The sequence below is a fragment of the Oncorhynchus clarkii genome, chromosome 31, assembly GCF_045791955.1.
Source record: "Oncorhynchus clarkii lewisi isolate Uvic-CL-2024 chromosome 31, UVic_Ocla_1.0, whole genome shotgun sequence".
Classification (NCBI taxonomy): Eukaryota; Metazoa; Chordata; class Actinopteri; order Salmoniformes; family Salmonidae; genus Oncorhynchus; species Oncorhynchus clarkii.
Genome location: NC_092177.1, coordinates 2055282 through 2080841, shown reverse-complemented (window position 1 = coordinate 2080841; position 25560 = coordinate 2055282). Strand labels below are relative to the sequence as shown.

Genomic DNA, 25560 nt, shown 5'->3' with positions numbered 1-25560 from the left:
TAACAATGTTCTGTGGAGTGACAGGTAATGATACTCTGTGGAGTGATAGGTAACAATGCTATATAGTGACAGGTAATAATGATCTGTAAGGTGACAACAACGCTCTGTGGATTGACAGGTAACAATGCTATATAGTGACAGGTAATAATGCTCTGTGAGGTGACAGGAAACAAAGCTCTGTGGAGTGACAGGTAATAATGCTCCTTGGAGTGACAGGTAATAATGCTCTGTGGAGTGACATGTTACAATGTTCTGTGGAGTGACAGTTAATGATGCTCTGTTGAGTGACAAGTAACAATGCTCTGTGGAGTGACTGGCAATGATACTCTGTGACGTGAATGGAAATCATGTTTTGTGGAGTGACAGCTAACAACGCTCTGTGGAGTGGCTGGTAACAACGCTCTCTGGAGTGACAGGTAATAATGCTCCTTGGAGTGACAGGTAATAATGCTCTGTGAGGTGACAGGTAACAACACTCTGTGGAGTGACGGTAACAACGCTCTGTTGAGTGACAAGTAACAATGCTCTGTGGATTGACAGGTAACAATGCTATATAGTGACAGGTAATAATGCTCTGTGGAGTGACAGTAACAACGCTCTGTGGAGTGACATGTAACAATGTTCTGTGGAGTGACAGGTAACAATGCTCTGTGGAGTGACAGGTAACAATGCTCTGTGGAGTGACAGGTAACAATATTCTGTGGAGTGACAGGTAATGATACTCTGTGGAGTGATAGGTAACAATGCTCTGTGGAGTGACAGGTAATAATGCTCCGTGGAATGACGGTAACGATGCTCTGTGGAGTGACAGGTAACAATGCTCTGTGTAGTGACAGGTAACAACGGTCTGTGGAGTGACAGGTAACAATGCTATATAGTGACAGGTAACGGTGCTCTGTGGAGTGACAGGTAATAATGCTCTGCAGAGTGATAGGTAACAATGCTCTGTGGAGTGACAGGAAACAATGCTCTGTGGAGTGACAGGTAATGATGCTCTGTGGAGTGATAGGTAACAATGCTTTGTGGAGTGACAGGTAACAAGGCTCTGTGGATTGACAGGCAATAATGCTATATAGTGACAGGTAACGATGCTCTGTGGAGTGACAGGTAATAATGCTATGTGGAGTGACAGGTAACAATGCTAATTTAAAAAAAAATTAATACTTTTATCTTTCATCTTTGACCAACCATCCCCGGCCTGCAACTCCACTCCCTCTTGTCTCCAATTCCACATACCAACCCTCAGCCCATCCTATCTATCTCTGCTGGCCACCTCTTCGGATTTCTACACAACATATATCTTTCAACTATGCTGTAATGTTTAACGTACAGTTACAATCTAATCTAATAGAATTCACAGATTGCGAGTTGAAGATAAATACTATTACTAAGAGCATTAGTGTGTATATTAATAATTGGCTGACCCGGTCTCTCCAGATCTCCAATCAATACTATTTCCACTGTCAATTTTAGATCAATGTTATGCATTTTCAGCTATTCCTGAACCTGAGACGAGAAACAGACTACCTGAGGGCAATACCAAAATAAATGGTCTATTGATTCTGTATCCTCACAACAAAATCTGCAGAGCTTCGATGATTTTATGCCCCAAATATTCAACATTTTGTTGGTGACAAGAATTCTATATAATCATTTTAGCTGAAAAGTACAAAGTCTTGAATCTATATCAACTCATTCACCCTGTACCATGGAATCGGTACATCAAAAATCTCTTCCCAACTATTTTGCAATCTGTATGGCACAGTTATCAACATCCTGGTCCTCAAATGAAACTGCTATACTTTTCTATTTATGCTATATTTAGTTTTGATCCTTTATATTGGGCAGACAGACCAGTTCCCTACCTCCTCCAGTTTTGATCCTTTATATTGGGCAGACAGACCAGTTCCCTACCTCCTCCCGCTGCCACCTGCCTCCTCCATTTTGGGGTAATGCTGTAATCAATTGGTTGTACTCTTGGATTGAGCAGACCTTCCCGTATAATTCTGATAACTACATGAAAGACATAACGCTACCATTCCAATTTACAATATAATTTAAGAACAAAATACCATTTTCAAACATCTTTCCCATAAATTGTGGGTATTTTATCAACCAGCACATTTGAGTCTAGCCATAATATGTGTTGTAATATTTGTTCTATATTTTCAGGGGGATGAAATTGAAATTATAGCTAGCTCTGCAATGCTTGTTTGAAAAAGAGAGATACTTTGAAAAAAGTATAATCTTCAATTCATTGAAAGGCTAAAAGGCCATTTTTAAACAATGGATGAGGTTTTCTTTGTAATCTACTTGAGAACCATTTAGGGTTCAAGTAAAACTTTTGAATAAGTGAAGCTTTTAGAGAGAGGTTTAGTGCTTTTATATTTAATCATCTCAACCCAATTCATTATATAGATAAGCATGCTTTATTTTGTCTGGTGTAGCATCCCAGATAAAGCTAAATATGTTTTGCTCATATGATTTGAAAAACAAATCATCTGGAGTAGGCAGTGCCTTAAGTGAGTAAACTGAGATATGACTAAGGAGTTAATCAGGGCAATTTTCCATAAATATACAGGTATTTACCTCTTTTGCAGGATCTTGTCTATTTTTACAAGTTTCTATTGAAATTCATTGTGGAGAGCTCATTTATATCTTTATGACATGATTACCAAGTATGTCTACTTCACCGTCAGCCCATTTTATAGGTAAACTGCAGGGTAATGTAAAAGTTGTATTTTTTAAAGATCCAATACGTAATATTGTACACTTATCATAATTTGGTTTTAGTCCAGAGTCCAGAAAAGTTATCTAGATCTTTAATGAGACATTGCAGGGATCTAGCTTGCAGACTTAATATAAAACTTGAGTCATCGTCATACATGGACACCTTTGGTTTTAAGCCTTGGATTTCTAATCCTATAATGTTGTAACTGGATCTGATTTTAATAGCTAGCATTTCGTTGACCATAACGAATAGCTATGTTGACAGCGGACACCCTTGTTTAACTCCTCTTGACAATTCAAAACTCTGAGAAGTAGCTGCTATTTACTATTTTACACCTGAGGTTGCTATACATACCTTTTCATAATCCACTACACCAGGCCTGGCTTCTTAGCTGTTTCATGGTGTTCTATTATTTCTAGTAGTTGTCGTATATCATCTCCAATGTATCGTCCATGTAAAAAACCTGTCTGAGCAGGATGAACAACAATAGGTAAAACTATTTTAATTCTGAGTGCTATGCATTTCGCTTGTATTTTTGCATCACAACATTGAAGTGTAAGGGGCCTCTAGTTTTTTTTACATAGACTTGGTCTTTATATTTGCCATCTGGGTCTTGTTTTAAAACTTGAGTCATCGTCATACATGGACACCTTTGTTTTTAAGCCTTGGATTTCTAGTCCTATAATGTTGTAACTGGATCTGATTTTAATAGCTAGCATTTTGTCCTGCTGAGTACCTGACAGACTACCATTTATTTTTGTATGAGTAGTTAAAACAATCTAACAATGGAGCTTTAAGTATATATATAAAAAAAAGGCTTCATATACCTCTACCGGTATGCCATCAAGCCCTGGGGGTTTTCCAGACTGAAAGTTCAAGTTCTTTTTGTTTTCCCTGTAACATATTTTGTATCTCTGTAGTATCGTATTTATTGCTATCTACCTGTACTATTAGTTAATGTATTTCCCTTGTCATTCTTCTTCTCTTTCTCTCTGCTTTTTAATTATTGATTAATATTGAATTGAATGACCTCGGAAGGTACATTTAAAGGTATCCCAAACATTAACAGGATTTGCTGAAACTATATTATACTGGAAAAATTGTTTGGGTCACCTAGCAGGACAAATTCAGACTTAGTATAAGGGGCCAGGAGAGAACTTAGGGCAGGTAGGGTACAGGCCAGTGCTGGAGGGTGATAGCACCCAGGGTGCTGGAGGGTGATAGCACCCAGCAACAGTTAACCTGTCTAGGACAGGTTAGCGGAACCCCTCGCCAACAGCCAATGAAATTGCAGGGCGCCAAATACAAATCAACAGAAATATCAATAATCTAATTTCTCAAACATACAAGTATTATGCCCCATTTTAAAGAAAAAATTCTCGTTAATCCAGCCACAGTGTCTGATTTAAAAAATGCTTTACAGCAAAAGCTCCACAAACGATTATGTTAGGTCACCACCAACTCACAGAAAAACCCAGCAATTTTTCCAGCCAAAGAGAGGAGTCACAAAAAGCACAAATAGAGATAAAATGAATCACTAACCTTTGATGATCTTCATCAGATGACACTCATAGGACTTCATGTTACACAATACATGTATGTTTTGTTTGGTGAAGTTCATATTTATATCCAAAAATCTTATTTTACATTGGTGTGTTATGTTCAGTAGTTCCAAAACATGCAGAGATATTACAGAGAGCCACATGAATTCACAGAAATACTCATTATAAATGTTGATGAAAATTCAAGTGTTATGCATGGAACTTTAGATAAACTTCTCCTTAATGCAACCGCTGTCAGATTTCAAAAGAACTTTACGGAAAAAGCATAATCTGAGAACTCTCAGAGCCCAAACCAGCCAAAATAAATATCTGCCATGTTGCGCAGTCAACATTAGTCATAAATAGCATTCCAAATATTCACTTACCTTTGATGATCTTCATCAGAATGCACTCCCAGGAATCGCAGTTCCACAATAAATGTTTTTTTGTTCGATAATGTCCATCATTTATGTCCATTTATGTCCAAATAGCTTCTTTTGTTAGCGCGTTTGGTAAACAAATCCAAAAGTGTGTTCAGGTCAAGTGAGACAAAAAGTTCAAAACGTTATATTACAGGTCAAAAAAACTTGTCAAACTAAGTATAGAATCAATCTTTAGGATGTTTTTATCATAAATGTTCAATAATGTTCCAACCAGGGAATTCCATTGTCTGTAGAAAAGCAATGGAACGAGAGATACCTCTCATGTGAAATGCGGTTGACTGAGAACGAGGCTGCTGGCTGACCCCTTAGTCAAACAGTTCTCATCCGGCCCCCCTTCACAGCAGAAGCCTGAAACAACATTCTAAAGACAGTTGACATCTAGTGGAAGCCTTAGAAAGTGCAAAATAACACGTCCCACTGTGAATTTGATAGGGGCTGAGTTCAAAAACTACAAACCTCAGATTTACCACTTCCTGTTTGGATTTTTTCTCTGGTTTCTGCCTTCCATATGAGTTGTTATACTCACATACATCATTCAAACAGTTTTAAATACTTCAGTGTTTTCTATCCAATACTAATAATAACATGCATATATTAGCATCTGGGACTGAGTAGGGGGCAGTTTACTCTGGGCACCTTATTCATCCAAGCTACTATATACTGCCCCCAAGCCATAAGAAGTTAACCAAGAGCTGCAGTTAGTTTCGGAATTGGAAGTAACGAATAAGTTAGTCCTAAATATTTCCTTTTCAGAGTAGCTTCACCAACTCTACCAACTAGTAATTCTATGTATATGGTTTCCTCATTCTAACTCACCCGCGTCAGTGTGGGTGCAGTGTGGGTACAGTGTGGGTGCAGTGTGGGTACAACTAATATATTCCTCATTGATGAACAGGATTTGATGATTAGTTAAATCAGGTGTCATTGCTTGTTTGGCCTGCTGCCACACTAATTCTTAGCCCTCTGCAGAGAAGACTGGCACTGTTCTCACAGCTAGCTGATACAGGACAATGCTGACACCTAGTGATCATAAACATAACTACACTCTTCACAAACAAGAGACAAAATGGAGCCTGTTCTTCAAATAATCGTTTACAATGCAATACTTCCTTCAGTTTCTTCTTCCTTCCCTCTTTGTATTTATTTTGTCAAAGGTATCACTTGGTAGATTTATCTCAGAGGTAAAGTATTCATGTTAAAAATGCGTTGAGCCTGCGACCCAGGCTTTTCTGTGTCTATACACTGCCATAGAGCATTTTAACTAACAGAGCAGCTGTGAGGAAAAATGGGGTTAACATTAACACTGTCGGGCCTAGTCCTGGACTAAACAGCATGATCAATGGAGAATCCAAGAGTAGGATTAATGTATTTCCTGCTGGACTGGTCAGGAGCTGAAGCCACAACAGAACTACAATATAACTGAAACATAACTGCAACAGCCTTCACACATAATAAAAACTAGAATTAAGACCCAACTAGACCGGGGGATGTAATAATGACAACAACGTTTTGAGGAAAATTCACAGGACTTGTTTTATTGGAGAATTCCAGAACATCAGACATGTCAGAGAACCGCTCATCTAAAAAAAAAACATGTGTTTAAAAAACCAGCAAGATGGAGAGCTGTCACACACTACTGCGGTCGCCTAGGAGACACGCATGTCACTGTTACAGGGTCGCCTAGGAGACACATGCATGTCACTGTTACAGGGTCGCCTAGGAGACACACACGTCACTCTGTCCAGAATGTTTCTCATGATCCTCTTCCTCTTTCTTATTGGACAACACACTTTCAACAAGCTTAGAACATGTTTCATGTAAAAACAGGAACATTTAGACAAAGCAAGGGAACGCCAGGGAGAACCGTTAATAAACCAGGACTAAAGGTAGAACCCTAGGAGAACCAACTGTGGAGGAGGGTGGGCACAGGAACACAACTCACTATGGGACGGGACGCGCTTTGCTTCCTACACAATCATGAAATGCTGTTTAATTAAAAAAGATTTTAGTGTGTTCATCTTGCCTGCAGACACTTTGTTGATATGACCACTGCAGATCTGCATTATATTACTCAGCTTTGCTTTGTGCTAAAAATCTGTACGGATAGTAGATAGTATACTTATAAAATCACTGATAAAAATATTCCTCTGTTAACAATATGCCTTGGAGGGGGACCACGAACACTGGGGCAGGCTGGGGGGGGGGGGTCGGAGGTCAGGGGTCGGCAGTGTTGCTACTCAGACTTGGCTTCCTCCTTCTCCGCCTCGGGAGCATCTTCCATCTGCAGGGTCAGAGGTTAGAGGTCAGTAGAACAACCTGACATTCCTGTTGGTAGTTTCTCATCCTGAAACAGGAGCTTATCTCTGCCATCAAGCTGACCAATGTCTTCTAATGTCCCTTTATGACCAGCCTCATGTCCTCTACAGTCCATTATGTCTTTATGACCAGCCTCATGTCCTCTACAGTCCATGATGTATTTCTAGTTCCTCCTAGTAGTGTACATAAGCAATAAGGCCCGAGGGGGTGTGATGTACGGCCAATATACCACAGCTAAGGGCTGTTTGTACGCACAAGGCATCGCAGAGTGCCTGGATACAGCCCGTAGCCGTGGTATATTGGCCATATATCACAAACCCCAGAGGTGCCTTATTGCTATTATAAACTGGTTACCAACATAATTAGAGTATAAATAAATGTTCTTATACCCGTGGTATAGGTCTGATATACCACGGATGTCAGCCAATCAGCATTCAAATGTCAAAACACCCAGTTTATAAAGTAGTGTATAGTAATGTATAGTATAGCAGTGTAAAGATGTGAATAGTACAGCAGAGTATAGTACAGTAGTGTATAGCAGCGTGTAGTATAGTAGTGCATATAATAGAAGTGTATAGTAGTGATTAGCATAGAGGTTTGTAGTTTAGTAGTGTATGGTTTAGTAGTGATTAGCATAGAGATTTATAGTTTAGTAGTGTATAGAAGTGTACAGTATAGAAGTGTATAGTAAATTAGAGCAGTGTATAGTATAGGAGTGTATAGTATACAGTAGCGTATAGTATAGTCGCGTATAGCATAGTCGTGTATAGTATAGTAGGGTATAGTATAGTAGTGTATAGTATAGTAGGGTATAGTATAGTAGTGTATAGTATAGTAGGGTATAGTATAGTAGTGTATAGTATAGTAGTGTATAGTATAGTAGTGTATAGTATAGTAGTGTATAGTATAGTAGTGTATAGTATAGTAGTGTATAGTATTGGAGTGTATAGTTTAGTAGTGTATAGTATAGTAGTATATAGTATAGTAGTGTATAGTATAGATGTGTATAGTATAGTAGTGTATAGTATAGTAGTGTATAGTATAGGAGTGTATAGCATACAGTGGCATATAGTATAGTAGTGTATAGCATAGAAGTGTATAGTAGTGTATAGTATAGGAGTGTATAGTATAGAAGTGTATAGTAGTGTATAGTATAGGAGTGTATAGTATAGAAGTGTATAGTAGTGTATAGTATAGGAGTGTATAATATAGAAGTGTATAGCATACAGTGGCATATAGTATAGTAGTGTATAGTATAGAAGTGTATAGAAGTGTATAGTATAGAAGTGTATAGTAGTGTATAGTATAGGAGTGTATAGTATAGAAGTGTATAGTAGTGTATAGTATAGGAGTGTATAATATAGTAATGTATAGTATAGGAGTGTATAGCATACCGTGGCATATAGTATAGTAGTGTATAGTATAGAAGTGTATAGTAGAGGAGTGTATAATATAGTAGTGTATAGTATAGAAGTGTATAGTAGTGTATAGTATAGGGGTGTATAATATAGTAGTGTATAGTATACCGTAGCATATAGTATAGAAGCGTATATTATAGTAGTGTATAGTATAGTAGTGTATAGTATAGGAGTGTATAGTATAGGAGTGTATAGGAGTGTATAGTATAATAGTGTATAGTATAGGAGTGTATAGGAGTGTATAGTATAGTAATGTATAGTATTGGAGTGTATAATAGTGTATAGTATAGTAGTGTATAGTATAGAAGTGTATAGAATAGAAGTGTATAGTATAGTAGTGTATAGTATAGTAGTGTATATTAGTGTACAGTATAATAGTGTACAATATAGTAGTGTATAGTAGTGTACAGTATAGAAGTGTATAGCATAGCAGTGTACATTATAGTAGTGTAAAGTATAGAGGTCGACCGATTAATCGGAATGGCCGATTAATTAGGGCCGATTTCAAGTTTTAATAACAATCGGAAATCTGTATTTTTGGACACCGATCTGGATGTTTTTTTTTTACAACTTTATTTAACTAGGCAAGTCAGTTAAGAATACATTTTTATTTACAATGACGGCCTAGGAACGGTGGGTTAACTGCCTCGTTCAGGGGCAGAACAACAGATTTTTACCTTGTCAGCTCGGGATTCAATCTGGCAACCTTACAGTTAACTAGTCCAACGCTCTAACCACCTGCCTCCCATTGCACTCCACGAGGAGCCTGCCTGTTATGCGAATGCAGTAAGAAGCCAAGGTAAGTTGCTAGCTAGCATTAAACTTATCTTAGAAAAAATCAATCAATCATAATCACTAGTTAACATGGTTGATGATATTACTAGTTTATCTAGCGTGTCCTGCGTTGCATATAATCGATGCAGTGCTCATTTGTGAAAAAGGACTGTCGTTGCTCCAACGTGTACCTAACCATAAACATCAATGCCTTTCTTAAAATCAATACACAAGTATATATTTTTAAACCTGCATATTTAGCTAAAAGAAATCCAGGTTAGCAGGCAATATTAACCAGGTGAAATTGTGTCACCTCTTGCGTTCATTGCACGCAGAGTCAGGGTATATTCAACAGCCTGGCTCGTTGTGAACAAATTTGACAGAATTGTACGTAATTATGACATAACATTGAAGGTTGTACAATGTAACAGCAATATTTAGACTTATGGATGCCACCCGTTAGATAAAATACGAAACGGTTCCGTATTTCACTGAAAGAATAAATGTTTTGTTTTCGAAATGATAGTTTCCGGATTCGACCATATGAATGACCAAAGGCTCGTATTTCTGTGTGTTATTATGTTATAATTAAGTCTATGATTTGATAGAGCAGTCTGACTGAGCGATGGTAGGCACTAGCAGGCTTGTAAGCATTCATTCAAACAGCACTTTAGTGCCGGATTGAAGTGGCCCCCATTGCTTTAAGACACGGTCAGTCAATCCAGAAAATTTCAGAAACTTGAAACTTTCTTCAAATGCAGTCACGAAAACCATCAAGCGCTATGATGAAACTGGCTCTCATGAGGACAGCGACAGGAAAGGAAGACCCAGAGTTACCTCCGCTGCAGAGGATAAGTTCATTAAAGTTACCAGCCAGAAGTTGCAACCCAAATAAATGCTTCACAGAGTTCAAGTAGCAGACACATCTCAACATCGACTGTTCAGAGACGTGAATCAGGCCTTCATGGTCGAATTGCTGAAAAGAAACCACTACTAAAGGACACCAATAAGAAGAAGAGACTTGCTTGGGTCAAGAAACATGAGCGAAGGACATTAGATCGCTCTAAATCTGTCCTTCGGTCTGATGAGTCCAAATTTGAGATTTTTGGTTCCAGCCGCCGTGTCTTTGTAAGACGCAGAGGTGAACGGATGATCTCCGTATGTGTGGTTCCCACCATGAAGCATGGAGGTGTGATAGTGCTTTGCTGGTGACACTGTCTGAGATATATTTACAATTCAAGGCACACTTAACCAGCATGGCTACCACAGCATTCTGCAGTGATACGCCATCCTATCTGGTTTGGGCTTAGTGGGACTACAATTAGTTTTTCAACAGGACAATGACCCAACACACCTCCATGCTGTGTAAGGGCTATTTGATCATGAAGGAGAGTGATGGAGTGCTGCATCACATGACCTGGCCTCCACAATCACCCAACCTCAACCCAAATGTGATGGTTTGGGATGAGTTGGACCGCAGGTGGCTACTTAAACAAATCAACATATATTTTAGATTCTTCTAACACTCTTTTGGTTACTACATGATTGCTTATGTGTTATTTAATAGTTTATGTCTTTACTATTATTCTACAATGTAGAAAATAATTAAAAGAAAGAAAAACCCTTGAATGATTAGGTGTCCAAACTTTAGTGTACAGTACAGTATGGCAGTGTACAGTATATAGTACAGTAGTATGCAGTACAGTATGGCAGTGTACAGAATATAGTACAGTAGTGTACAGTAGTGTACAGTATATTACCTGGTTGGTCTTGGCATCTCCGTTCTCAGAGTGGTTCTCCTCAGCGGCCTCTGAGTTCTCCTTCGCTGCTGCCTTCTTAGTTTTCTTCTCCTCCTTCTTGTCGTTCACAGCCTTCTCTTTCTGGATGGGGGGATGACAGACATTATCCTTCACATTATCCTCATCTATACTGGGCTCCCGAGTGGCACAGCGGTCTAAGGCACTGTATCTCAGTGCTTGAGGCGTCACTACAGACCCAGGATCGATTCCAGTCTGTATCACATCCGGCCGTGATTGGGAGTCCCATAGGGCGGCGCATAATTGATCCAGCGTCGTCCAGGTTTGGCCGGTGGAGGCCGTCATTGTAAATGAGAAATTGTTCTTAACTGACTTGCCTAGTTAAACAAAGGTTACACTTAAAAATGTGAAAAATATATACCATGCCTGCTCTTTCTAGAGAGTGGGCTTATAGTTCTGTTTTTTTGTGATGCTTCTGGGATTTGTAGTTCTGTAATGTGATTGCTCTAGAGTTCTATACTGAACAAAAATATAAACACAACATGTAAAGTGTTGGTCCCATGTTTCATGAGCTGAAATAAAATATCCCAGAAATGTTCCATACACACAAAACATTTTTTTTTCTCTCAAAACAGCATGATAATTACACAGGTGAGCCTTGTGCTTGTGACAATAAAGGAAACCTTTTTATTTTGGTCACACAACAATGCCACAGATGTCTCAAGTTGAGGGAGCATGCAAATGGCATGCTGAGTCCAGGAATGTCCAACAGAGTTGTTGCCAGAGAATTGAATGAGAATTTCTCTACCATAAGCCGCCTCCAAAGTCACTTTAGAGAATTTGGCAGTACGCCCAACCGGCCTCACAACCCCATGTAACCACATCAGCCCAGGACCTCCACATCCGGCTTCGTCACCTGCGGGATCATCTGAGGAGTGGAACGGGGTACTGAGGAGTATTTCTGTCTGTAATAAAGACCTTTTGGGGGAAAAACAAATTCTGATTGGCTGGGCCTGACTCCCGAGTGGGTGGACCTAGCTCCCAAGTGGGTGGGCATATGCTCTCCCAGGCCCACCCACAGCTGCGCCACTGCCCAGTCATGTGAAATCAATAGATTAGGGCATAATGAATTTATTTCAATTGACTGATTTCCTTCTATGAACTAGAACTGTAAAATCTTTGAAATTGTTGCATGTTGTGTTTATATTTTGGTTCAGTACATTATGTACAACCCTGGAGTTTGAAGTTCTGTAATGTGAATGCTCTAGCGTTTGTAGTTCTATTATGCGCAACCCTGGGGTTTGTAGTTCTGTTCTCTTGCCTTTGCTGGTTTCTCCTTCTTGGCCTTGGGTTCAGTCTTGGCTGGGGCTGGTTTCTGGAGACAGAGAGAACAAACATCAGCCTCATGTGTTCTACAACCACTGATCATTCCTAGTTCTACTGCCCAATAGGCGCTAGGGCTTCAGATCTACTGACCAGTAGGAGCTAGGGCTTCAGTGGGACTTTACTGAGATGTATCAACTGGTTCAGAGTTCTGTAACCTGCTAAATATGTAATACATGTGGAATTAGCAGTCATGTCCAAAAAATTTTGTTTGTCACATGCGCCGAATACAACAGGTAGACCTTACAGTGAAATGCTTACTAACCAACAACGCTTTAAGAAGTTAAGAAAAAATAGAAAATAAAAGTAACAAATAATTCAACAGCAGCAGTAAAATAATAATAGCGAGCCTATACACAGGGGGTAACGGTACAGAGTCAATGTGGAGGCTATATGCAGGGGGTACCGGTACAGAGTCAATGTGGAGGCTATATGCAGGGGGTACACGTTAGTGAGGTTAGTTGAGGTAATATGTACAGTGCCTTCCGAAAGTATTCGGCCCCCTTGAACTTTGCGACCTTTTGCCACATTTCAGGCTTCAAACATAAAGATATAAAACTGTATGTTTTTGTGAAGAATCAACAACAAGTGGGACACAATCATGAAGTGGAACGACATTTATTGGATATTTAAAACTTTTTTAACAAATCAAAAACTGAAAAATTGGGCGTGCAAAATTATTCAGCCCCTTTACTTTCAGTACAGCAAACTCTCTCCAGAAGTTCAGTGAGGATCTCTGAATGATCCAATGTTGACCTAAATGACTAATGATGATAAATACAATCCACCTGTGTGTAATCAAGTCTCCGTATAAATGCACCTGCACTGTGATAGTCTCAGAGGTCCGTTAAAAGCGCAGAGAGCATCATGAAGAACAAGGAACACACCAGGCAGGTCCGAGATACTGTTGTGAAGAAGTTTAAAGCCGGATTTGGATACAAAAAGATTTCCCAAGCTTTAAACATCCCAAGGAGCACTGTGCAAGCGATAATATTGAAATGGAAGGAGTATCAGACCACTGCAAATCTACCAAGACCTGGCCGTCCCTCTAAACTTTCAGCTCATACAAGGAGAAGACTGATCAGAGATGCAGCCAAGAGGCCCATGGTCACTCTGGATGAACTGCAGAGATCTACAGCTGAGGTGGGAGACTCTGTCCATAGGACAACAATCAGTCGCATATTGCACAAATCTGGCCTTTATGGAAGAGTGGCAAGAAGAAAGCCATTTCTTAAAGATATCCATAAAAAGTGTAGTTTAAAGTTTGCCACAAACCACCTGGGAGACACACCAAACATGTGGAAGAAGGTGCTCTGGTCAAATGAAACCAAAATTGAACTTTTTGGCAACAATGCAAGACGTTATGTTTGGCGTAAAAGCAACACAGCTCATCACCCTGAACACACCATCCCCACTGTCAAACATGGTGGTGGCAGCATCATGGTTTGGGCCTGCTTTTCTTCAGCAGGGACAGGGAAGATGGTTAAAATTGATGGGAAGATGGATGGAGCCAAATACAGGACCATTCTGGAAGAAAACCTGATGGAGTCTGCAAAAGACCTGAGACTGGGACGGAGATTTGTCTTCCAACAAGACAATAATCCAAAACATAAAGCAAAATTTACAATGGAATGGTTCAAAAATAAACATATCCAGGTGTTAGAATGGCCAAGTCAAAGTCCAGACCTGAATCCAATCGAGAATCTGTGGAAAGAACTGAAAACTGCTGTTCACAAATGCTCTCCATCCAACCTCACTGAGCTCGAGCTGTTTTGCAAGGAGGAATGGGAAAAAATTTCAGTCTCTCGATGTGCAAAACTGATAGAGACATACCCCAAGCAACTTACAGCTGTAATCGCAGCAAAAGGTGGCGCTACAAAGTATTAACTTAAAGGGGCTGAATAATTTTGCACGCCCAATTTTTCAGTTTTTGATTTGTTAAAAAAGTTTGAAATATCCAATAAATGTCGTTCCACTTCATGATTGTGTCCCACTTGTTGTTGATTCTTCACAAAAAAATACAGTTTTATATCTTTATGTTTGAAGCCTGAAATGTGGCAAAAGGTCGCAAAGTTCAAGGGGGCCGAATACTTTCGCAAGGCACTGTACATGTAGGTAGAGTTAAAGTGGCTATGCATAGATAATAAACAGAGAGTAGCAGCAGCGTAAAAGAGGGGTCTGGGTAGCCCTTTGATTAGCTGTTCAGGAGTCTTGTAACCTGAAGCTGTTTAGAAACCTCTTGGTCCTAGACTTGGCGCTCCGGTACTGCTTGCCGTGCGTTAGCAGAGAGAACAGTCTATGACTGGGGTGGCTGGAGCCTTTGAAAGTTTTAGGGCTCTGACACCGCCTGGTATAGAGGTCCTGGATGGCAGGAAGCTTGGCCCCAGTGATGTACTGGGCCGTACGCACTACCCTCTGTTGTGCCTTGAGGACGGAGGCCGAGCAGTTGCCATACCAGGCAGTGATGCAACCAGTCAGGATGCTCTTGATGGTGCAGCTGTAGAACCTATTGAGGATCTGAGGACCCATGCCAAATCTTTTCAGTCTCCTGAGGGAGAATAGGCTTTGTCGTGCCCTCTTCATGACTGTCTTAGTGTGTTTGGACCATGATAGTTTGTTGGTGATGTGGACACCAAGGAAAATGAAGCTCTCAATCTGCTCCACAGCAGCCACATCGTGGACTCCTTTTCCTGTAGTCCACAATCATCTCCTTTGTATTGCTCACATTGAGGGAGAAGTTGTCCTTGCACTATGCGATCAGGTCTCCGACCTCCTCCCTATAGGCTGTCTCATCATTGTCGGTGATCAGGCCTCCACTGTTGTGTCATCTGCAAACTTAATGATGGTGTTGTAGTCGTGTCTGGCCATGCAGTCATGAGTGAACAGGGAGTACAGGAGGGGACTGAGCACACACCTCTGAGGGGCCCCTGTGTTGAGGATCAGCATGGCAGATGTGTTGTTTCTGAGTTTCCCTGTATTAAAGTCCCCGGCCACTAGGAGCGCCACCTCTGGATGAGAGTTTCCCTGTATTAAAGTCCCCGGCCACTAGGAGCGCCACCTCTGGATGAGAGTTTCCCTGTATTAAAGTCCCCGGCCACTAGGAGCGCCACCTCTGGATGAGAGTTTCCCTGTATTAAAGTCCCCGGCCACTAGGAGCGCCACCTCTGGATGAGAGTTTCCCTGTATTAAAGTCCCCGGCCACTAGGAGCGCCACCTCTGGATGAGAGTTTCCCTGTATTAAAGTCCCCGGCCACTAGGAGCGCCACCTCTGGATGAGAGTTTCCCTGTATTAAAGTCCCCGGCCACTAGGAGCGCCACCTTTGGATGAGAGTTTCCCTGTATTAAAGTCCCCGGCCACTAGGAGCGCCACCTCTGGATGAGAGTTTCCCTGTATTAAAGTCCCCGGCCACTAGGAGCGCCACCTCTGGATGAGAGTTTCCCTGTATTAAAGTCCCCAGGCACTAGGAGCGCCTTACACAGATCATGAAGCAGGTCTACAGTGGTAGAGGAGGTCTACATTATGTGGTTTAGTGATTGTAGCATAGATTATTACGGTTTAATAAAATGGATATTAGCTGGTTGTAGCTGAATTTGGTTTATATTGATAGATGTTATGAAGTTATACATGTGTAATACCAGGGTGTAGTATAGTATCAGGTTATAAAGGTTATAAGCTAGTACATGGCAAATAGATGCATAATAAGTTATCAGTATATCATACCCCGGGGTATAGTTATTAAACATGTGTAATACCCCGGGGTATAGTTATTAAACATGTCTAATACCCCGGGGTATAGTTATTAAACATGTGTAATACCCCGGGGTATAGTTATTAAACATGTGTAATACCCCGGGGTATAGTTATTAAACATGTGTAATAATATGGTATAGTTATTAAACATGTGTAATACCCCGGGGTATAGTTATTAAACATGTGTAATACCCCGGGGTATAGTTATTAAACATGTGTAATACCCCGGGGTATAGTTATTAAACATGTGTAATACCCCGGGGTATAGTTATTAAACATGTGTAATACCCCGGGGTATAGTTATTAAACATGTGTAATACCCCGGGGTATAGTTATTAAACATGTGTAATACCCCGGGGTATAGTTATTAAACATGTGTAATACCCCGGGGTATAGTTATTAAACATGTGTAATACCCCGGGGTATAGTTATTAAACATGTGTAATACCCCGGAGTATAGTTATTAAACATGTGTAATACCCCGGGGGTATAGTTATTAAACATGTGTAATACCCCGGGGTATAGTTATTAAACATGTGTAATACCCCGGGGTATAGTTATTAAACATGGCTAATACCCCGGGGTATAGTTATTAAACATGTGTAATACCCCGGGGTATAGTTATTAAACATGTGTAATACCCCGGGGGTATAGTTATTAAACATGTGTAATACCCCGGGGTATAGTTATTAAACATGTGTAATACCCCGGGGGTATAGTTATTAAACATGTGTAATACCCCGGGATATAGTTATTAAACATGGCTAATACCCCGGGGTATAGTTATTAAACATGTGTAATACCCCGGGATATAGTTATTAAACATGTGTAATACCCCAGGGTATAGTTATTAAACATGTGTAATACCCCGGGGTATAGTTATTAAACATGTGTAATACCCCGGGGGTATAGTTATTAAACATGTGTAATACCCAGGGGTATAGTTATTAAACATGTGTAATACCCCGGGGTATAGTTATTAAACATGTGTAATACCCCGGGGTATAGTTATTAAACATGTGTAATACCCCGGGGTATAGTTATTAAACATGGCTAATACCCCGGGGTATAGTTATTAAACATGTGTAATACCCCGGGGTATAGTTATTAAACATGTGTAATACCCCGGGGTATAGTTATTAAACATGGCTAATACCCCGGGGTATAGTTATTAAACATGTCTAATACCCCGGGGTATAGTTATTAAACATGGCTAATACCCCGGGGTATAGTTATTAAACATGTGTAATACCCCGGGGTATAGTTATTAAACATGTGTAATACCCCAGGGTATAGTTATTAAACATGTGTAATACCCCGGGGTATAGTTATTAAACATGTGTAATACCCCGGGGGTATAGTTATTAAACATGTGTAATACCCCGGGGTATAGTTATTAAACATGTGTAATAATATGGTATAGTTATTAAACATGTGTAATAATATGGTATAGTTATTAAACATGTCTAATACCCCGGGGTATAGTTATTAAACATGTGTAATACCCCGGGGTATAGTTATTAAACATGTGTAATACCCCGGGGTATAGTTATTAAACATGTGTAATAATATGGTATAGTTATTAAACATGTCTAATACCCCGGGGTATAGTTATTAAACATGTGTAATACCCCGGGGTATAGTTATTAAACATGTGTAATACCCCGGGGGTATAGTTATTAAACATGTGTAATACCCCGGGGTATAGTTATTAAACATGTGTAATACCCCGGGGTATAGTTATTAAACATGTGTAATACCCCGGGGTATAGTTATTAAACATGTGTAATACCCCGGGGTATAGTTATTAAACATGTGTAATACCCCGGGGTATAGTTATTAAACATGTGTAATACCCCGGGGTATAGTTATTAAACATGTGTAATACCCCGGGGTATAGTTATTAAACATGTGTAATACCCCGGGGTATAGTTATTAAACATGTGTAATACCCCGGGGTAGAGTTATTAAACATGTGTAATACCCCGGGGTATAGTTATTAAACATGTGTAATACCCCGGGGGTATAGTTATTAAACATGTGTAATACCCCGGGGTATAGTTATTAAACATGTGTAATACCCCGGGGGTATAGTTATTAAACATGGCTAATACCCCGGGGTATAGTTATTAAACATGTGTAATACCCCGGGGTATAGTTATTAAACATGTGTAATACCCCGGGGTATAGTTATTAAACATGTGTAATACCCCAGGGTATAGTTATTAAACATGTCTAATACCCCGGGGTATAGTTATTAAACATGTGTAATACCCCGGGGTATAGTTATTAAACATGTGTAATACCCCGGGGTATAGTTATAAACATGTGTAATACCCCGGGGTATAGTTATTAAACATGGCTAATACCCCGGGGTATAGTTATTAAACATGTGTAATACCCCGGGGTATAGTTATTAAACATGTGTAATACCCCAGGGTATAGTTATTAAACATGTGTAATACCCCGGGGTATAGTTATTAAACATGTGTAATAATATGGTATAGTTATTAAACATGTGTAATACCCCGGGGTATAGTTATTAAACATGTGTAATACCCCGGGATATAGTTATTAAACATGTGTAATACCCCAGGGTATAGTTATTAAACATGTGTAATAATAGGGTATAGTTATTAAACATGTGTAATAATATGGTATAGTTATTAAACATGTGTAATACCCCGGGGTATAGTTATTAAACATGTGTAATACCCCGGGGTATAGTTATTAAACATGTGTAATACCCCGGGGTATAGTTATTAAACATGTGTAATACCCCGGGGTATAGTTATTAAACATGTGTAATACCCCGGGGTATAGTTATTAAACATGTGTAATACCCCGGGGTATAGTTATTAAACATGTGTAATACCCCGGGGTATAGTTATTAAACATGTGTAATAATATGGTATAGTTATTAAACATGTGTAATACCCCGGGGTATAGTTATTAAACATGTGTAATACCCCGGGGTATAGTTATTAAACATGTGTAATACCCCGGGGTATAGTTATTAAACATGGCTAATACCCCGGGGTATAGTTATTAAACATGTGTAATACCCCGGGGTATAGTTATTAAACATGTGTAATACCCCGGGGTATAGTTATTAAACATGTGTAATACCCCGGGGTATAGTTATTAAACATGTGTAATACCCCGGGGTATAGTTATTAAACATGTGTAATACCCCGGGGTATAGTTATTAAACATGTGTAATAATATGGTATAGTTATTAAACATGTGTAATACCCCGGGGTATAGTTATTAAACATGTGTAATACCCCGGGGTATAGTTATTAAACATGGCTAATACCCCGGGGTATAGTTATTAAACATGTGTAATACCCCGGGGTATAGTTATTAAACATGTCTAATACCCCGGGGTATAGTTATTAAACATGTGTAATACCCCGGGGTATAGTTATTAAACATGTGTAATACCCCGGGGTATAGTTATTAAACATGTGTAATACCCAGGGGTATAGTTATTAAACATGTGTAATACCCCAGGGTATAGTTATTAAACATGTCTAATACCCCGGGGTATAGTTATTAAACATGTGTAATACCCCGGGGTATAGTTATTAAACATGTGTAATACCCCGGGGTATAGTTATTAAACATGTGTAATACCCCGGGGTATAGTTATTAAACATGGCTAATACCCCGGGGTATAGTTATTAAACATGGCTAATACCCCGGGGTATAGTTATTAAACATGGCTAATACCCCGGGGTATAGTTATTAAACATGTGTAATACCCCGGGGTATAGTTATTAAACATGGCTAATACCCCGGGGTATAGTTATTAAACATGTCTAATACCCCGGGGTATAGTTATTAAACATGGCTAATACCCCGGGGTATAGTTATTAAACATGTCTAATACCCCGGGGTATAGTTATTAAACATGTCTAATACCCCGGGGTATAGTTATTAAACATGGCTAATACCCCGGGGTATAGTTATTAAACATGTGTAATACCCCGGGGTATAGTTATTAAACATGTGTAATACCCCGGGGTATAGTTATTAAACATGTGTAATAATATGGTATAGTTATTAAACATGTCTAATACCCCGGGGTATAGTTATTAAACATGGCTAATACCCCGGGGTATAGTTATTAAACATGGCTAATACCCCGGGGTATAGTTATTAAACATGTGTAATACCCCGGGGTATAGTTATTAAACATGGCTAATACCCCGGGGTATAGTTATTAAACATGTGTAATACCCCGGGGTATAGTTATTAAACATGTGTAATACCCCGGGGTATAGTTATTAAACATGTCTAATACCCCGGGGTATAGTTATTAAACATGTGTAATACCCCGGGGTATAGTTATTAAACATGTGTAATACCCCGGGGTATAGTTATTAAACATGTGTAATAATATGGTATAGTTATTAAACATGGCTAATACCCCGGGGTATAGTTATTAAACATGTGTAATACCCCGGGGTATAGTTATTAAACACGTGTAATACCCCGGGGTATAGTTATTAAACATGTGTAATAATATGGTATAGTTATTAAACATGTGTAATACCCCGGGGTATAGTTATTAAACATGTGTAATACCCCGGGGTATAGTTATTAAACATGTGTAATACCCCGGGGTATAGTTATTAAACATGTGTAATACCCCGGGGTATAGTTATTAAACATGTGTAATAATATGGTATAGTTATTAAACATGGCTAATACCCCGGGGTATAGTTATTAAACATGTCTAATACCCTGGGGTATAGTTATTAAACATGTATAATAATATGGTCTAGTTATTGTAGCAGATATTATTCAGGTGTACATGCTGTTGGAGCTGAGTTTAATTTAGCATGTGCAATTACCTGCTATATAGTGGCCTCCAACTGCTCTTAAATGCTAGTAAAACCAAATGCATGCTTTTCAACCGTTCGCTGCCCGCACCGGCCCGCCCATCTAGCATCACCACCCTGGACGGTTCCGACCTAGAATATGTGGACTATAAACTATAAATACCAAGGTGTCTGGCTAGACTGTAAACTCTCCTTCCAGACTCATATTAAACATCTCCAATCCAAAATCAAATCTAGAATAGGCTTTTCTATTTCGCAACAAAGCCTCCTTCACTCATGCTGCCAAACATACCCTCGTAAAACTGACTATCCTACCGATCCTCGACTTCGGCGATGTTATCTACAAAATTGCTTCCAACACTCTACTCAGCAAACTGGATGCAGTTTATCACAGTGCCATCCGTTTTGTTACCAAATCACCTTATACCACCCACCACTGCGACCTGTATGCTCTAGTCGGCTGGCCCTCGCTACATATTCGTCGCCAGACCCACTGGCTCCAGGTCATCTATAAGTCTTTGTTAGGTAAAGCTCCGCAATATATCAGTTCACTGGTCACGATAACAACACCCACCCGTAGCACACGCTCCAGCAGGTATATCTCACTGACCATCCCCAAAGCCAACACCTCATTTGGCCGCCTTTCCTTCCAGTTCTCTGCTGCCTGTGACTGGAACGAATTGCAAAAATCGCTGAAGTTGGAGACTTTTATCTCCCTCACCAACTTCAAACATCTGCTATCTGAGCAGCTAACCGATCGCTGCAGCTGTACATAGTCCATCTGTAAATAGCCCACCCAATCTACCTACCTCATCCCCATACTGTTTTTATTTTATTTATTTTCTGCTCTTTTGCACACCAGTATTTCTACTTGCACATCATCTGCTCATTTATAACACCAGTGTTAATCTGCTAAATTGTAATTATTCGCTCCTATGGCCTATTTATTGCCTACCTCCTCATGCCTTTTGCACACACTGTATATATACTTTATTTTCTCTACTGTGTCATTGACTTGTTTATTGTGTTATTGGCTTGTTTATTGTTTACTCCATGTGTAACTCTGTGTTGTTGTCTGTCACAATGCTTTGCTTTATCTTGGCCAGGTCACAGTTGTAAATGAGAACTTGTTCTCAACTAGCTTACCTGGTTAAATAAAGGTGTTCTCAACTGGCCTACCTGGTTAAATAAAGGTGTTCTCAACTAGCCTACCTGGTTAAATAAAGGTGTTCTCAACTAGCCTACCTGGTGAAATAAAGGTCAATTAATAAAATAAAAAATAGTAATACATGTGTAATTACCCGGTAGAGACCATACATGTGTAATTACCCGGTAGAGACCATACATGTGTAATTACCCGGTAGAGACCATACATGTGTAATTACCCGGTAGAGACCATACATGTGTAATTATCCGGTAGAGACCATACATGTGTAATTACCCGGTAGAGACCATACATGTGTAATTACCCGGTAGAGACCATACATGTGTAATTACCCGGTAGAGACCATACATGTGTAATTACCCGGTAGAGACCATACATGTGTAATTACCCGGTAGAGACCATACATGTGTAATTACCCGGTAGAGACCATACATGTGTAATTACCCGGTAGAGACCATACATGTGTAATTACCCGGTAGAGACCATACATGTGTAATTACCCGGTAGAGACCATACATGTGTAATTACCCGGTAGAGACCATACATGTGTAATTATCCGGTAGAGACCATACATGTGTAATTATCCGGTAGAGACCATACATGTGTAATTACCCGGTAGAGACCATACATGTGTAATTACCCGGTAGAGACCATACATGTGTAATTATCCGGTAGAGACCATACATGTGTAATTATCCGGTAGAGACCATACATGTGTAATTACCCGGTAGAGACCATACATGTGTAATTACCCGGTAGAGACCATACATGTGTAATTACCCAGTAGAGACCATACATGTGTAATTACCCAGTAGAGACCATACATGTGTAATTACCCGGTAGAGACCATACATGTGTAATTACCCGGTAGAGACCATACATGTGTAATTATCCGGTAGAGACCATACATGTGTAATTACCCGGTAGAGACCATACATGTGTAATTACCCGGTAGAGACCATACATGTGTAATTACCCGGTAGAGACCATACATGTGTAATTACCCGGTAGAGACCATACATGTGTAATTACCCGGTAGAGACCATACATGTGTAATTACCCGGTAGAGACCATACATGTGTAATTACCCGGTAGAGACCATACATGTGTAATTACCTGCTGTATATATACAGACAACACATGTAATTAATTACCTGCTGTACCTGTGTCAAAAGGTAGTGTACAGGTTATATGACGCGTCATAAGGTAGTGTACAGGTTATATGACGCATCATAAGGTAGTGCACAGGTTATATGACGCGTCATAAGGTAGTGTACAGGTTATATGACACGTCATAAGGTAGTGTACAGGTTATATGACGCGTCATAAGGTAGTGTACAGGATATATGACGCGTCATAAGGTAGTGTACAGGTTATATGACGCGTCATAAGGTAGTGTACAGGTTATATGACGCGTCATAAGGTAGTGTAAAGGTTATATGACGCGTCATAAGGTAGTGTACAGGTTATATGACGCGTCATAAGGTAGTGTACAGGTTATATGAGGCGTCATAAGGTAGTGTACAGGTTATATGACGCGTCATAAGGTAGTGTACAGGTTATATGACGCGTCATAAGGTAGTACAGGTTATATGACGTGTCATAAGGTAGTACAGGTTATATGACGTGTCATAAGGTAGTACAGGTTATATGACGTGTCATAAGGTAGTGTATAATGTCTGTATCGTAGCTGGTCTCACCGCTGATAACCGGGCGGATCTCCTCTGGGGCTGCAACAGGAAGAGAAAGAGAAAACATGTCAACACACACGCTGTCAGAGATCAACTATGATGAAACTGAGCTGACAATATGAGTTCATTTATTGAATATTAATTATAGGGGATGAGTTGTAGTCGAGGATCTCGGTCTTACCTCCTCCTTAGTGTCCCCAGCGGCTCCCTGCTGAGGGCAAACACAAACAACGACAAATAAACAACTTTTATCACAACAACAACACTTTATTGGCCTTTATAAGAGCAGGCAACAGTCTACGGTGGCTCAAATTACATATTTCTTCACTGTCAGGGAAGACCCCAGATAACTTTTCAATTTCAAGAAAAAAGTAAAAATGTCATAGATAATGTAAAAATAAAGGTGTTTTTAGACCCATTAGATGGAAGTGTAATGTAATACTTGAGTTTTGTTAACAGTTTATATGTTTTGGGACCAGTAACACTGAAAGTTGGGGTCCTAAAGTATCTGTCTCTCTTTCTCCACTCTCTCCATCTCTCTCTTCTTTCTATGAGCTCAGGCAGGATTTGAAAACTCGCGCGGGACGGAATAAGCAAGAGGGAGGAGCAGAGTTAAGCCTCCGCAGCGCCGCCCGGCGGTAGAGGCACGACACTGCAGCCACCTGGGACCATGAACAAAGACAAAAAATATACATTTTTATCGAAATACGACGACGATTGCATCTTTTAACGATCAGAATTTAAACTAGAGATACGAACGAATATTCTCGGGGCCATTTTGGGCGGATTGAGGGGAAAATGTCTGTAACTGAAGCGTTTCTGTTCGGTAGGTCGAAGAAGAGAGGAAGACTTGGGCTGCAAAGCATGGCTGCTGGTTGTGCTTTAACTACATGGAGACAGACTTCTGGCTTCCCAAAGGACAACGACTGCCGGGGGGAAAGCAGCCTTTTAAGCCCACAAGCAATCAGAAAAAATATTCATTTAAAACACACAAAAAATACATATTTTTAGAAAATACCCTCCAAATAAATACCATAAATTCTCAAAAGAAATAGGTTTATAATTAACTAATCGTTGGAGAAGCGATGGCTCTCTACATTCATTTGCACGCTATCAATAGCTACCTGCTTTTCTTATTTCACAATCCTCTCTAAATAGTCACCAAACTACGTACCTTTCTCTTGGGCATGTTGGATTATTGGAGATTCTCTTTCAGATGGAACTATAAAGTATTTAGCTAGCTAGCTGTTGTGAGTTAGGTGCATGTGAAACCAAGTGTCTGCTGCTGCCTGGTCCGTGTAGTAAACACACAGGAACAGCCACCAGACTGGCTGAATGGGGGGAGGGGTGCGGCTAAACGCAGGATTGATGTGCTCTCCGCCAATTACGGAGCGCTATTCGCAGCTGCAGAACACGGAGAATTTGGGAACCGGTGATGTTCTTTACGCGCGAAGTGCTTCTAGCAAAGCGAGGGAAGAAAAGCCTTGCTAAAATCAAGAACATCTCCATGAAATAATAGAGAGCGCATGATTAGTACGTGCCCCTGCGAACAGAGAACATGATTTGATAGAGGTTGTGTTTAATTTATGTCTTATTTCAATGGAACTCAAAGAAAATAATCTCCCTCTATTCCAAGCATCATAGAACGACTGTCTTTTTTATATATTTTATTTTTATTTAACCTTTATTTACCTAGGCAAGTCACCATCTACTACACAATTTTAACTTCTGCCCAAAATA

The 25560-nt window shown here is 39.9% G+C and overlaps 1 protein-coding gene across 2 annotated transcripts; it reads right to left on the bottom strand.

Annotated features, from left to right (window-relative positions):
• Window positions 1-6222: 6222 nt before the first annotated feature.
• LOC139390553 (non-histone chromosomal protein HMG-14A-like) lies at window positions 6223-25141 on the bottom strand. 2 transcript variants are annotated; one of them, XM_071137749.1, is made up of 6 exons: window positions 24995-25141; window positions 24002-24031; window positions 23830-23859; window positions 12302-12355; window positions 10984-11103; window positions 6223-6996 (listed from the first exon to the last, which is right to left on the bottom strand). In XM_071137749.1, exons 1-6 carry the CDS (start codon window positions 25007-25009, stop codon window positions 6949-6951), a joined length of 297 nt encoding a protein of 98 aa, XP_070993850.1. In that variant the 5' UTR covers window positions 25010-25141; the 3' UTR covers window positions 6223-6948. The 2 variants fall into 2 exon arrangements, with proteins under 2 accessions (XP_070993850.1, XP_070993851.1); XM_071137750.1 differs by having other exon boundaries at window positions 24002-24028; window positions 24995-25137.
• Between the last annotated feature and the right edge of the window lie 419 nt (window positions 25142-25560).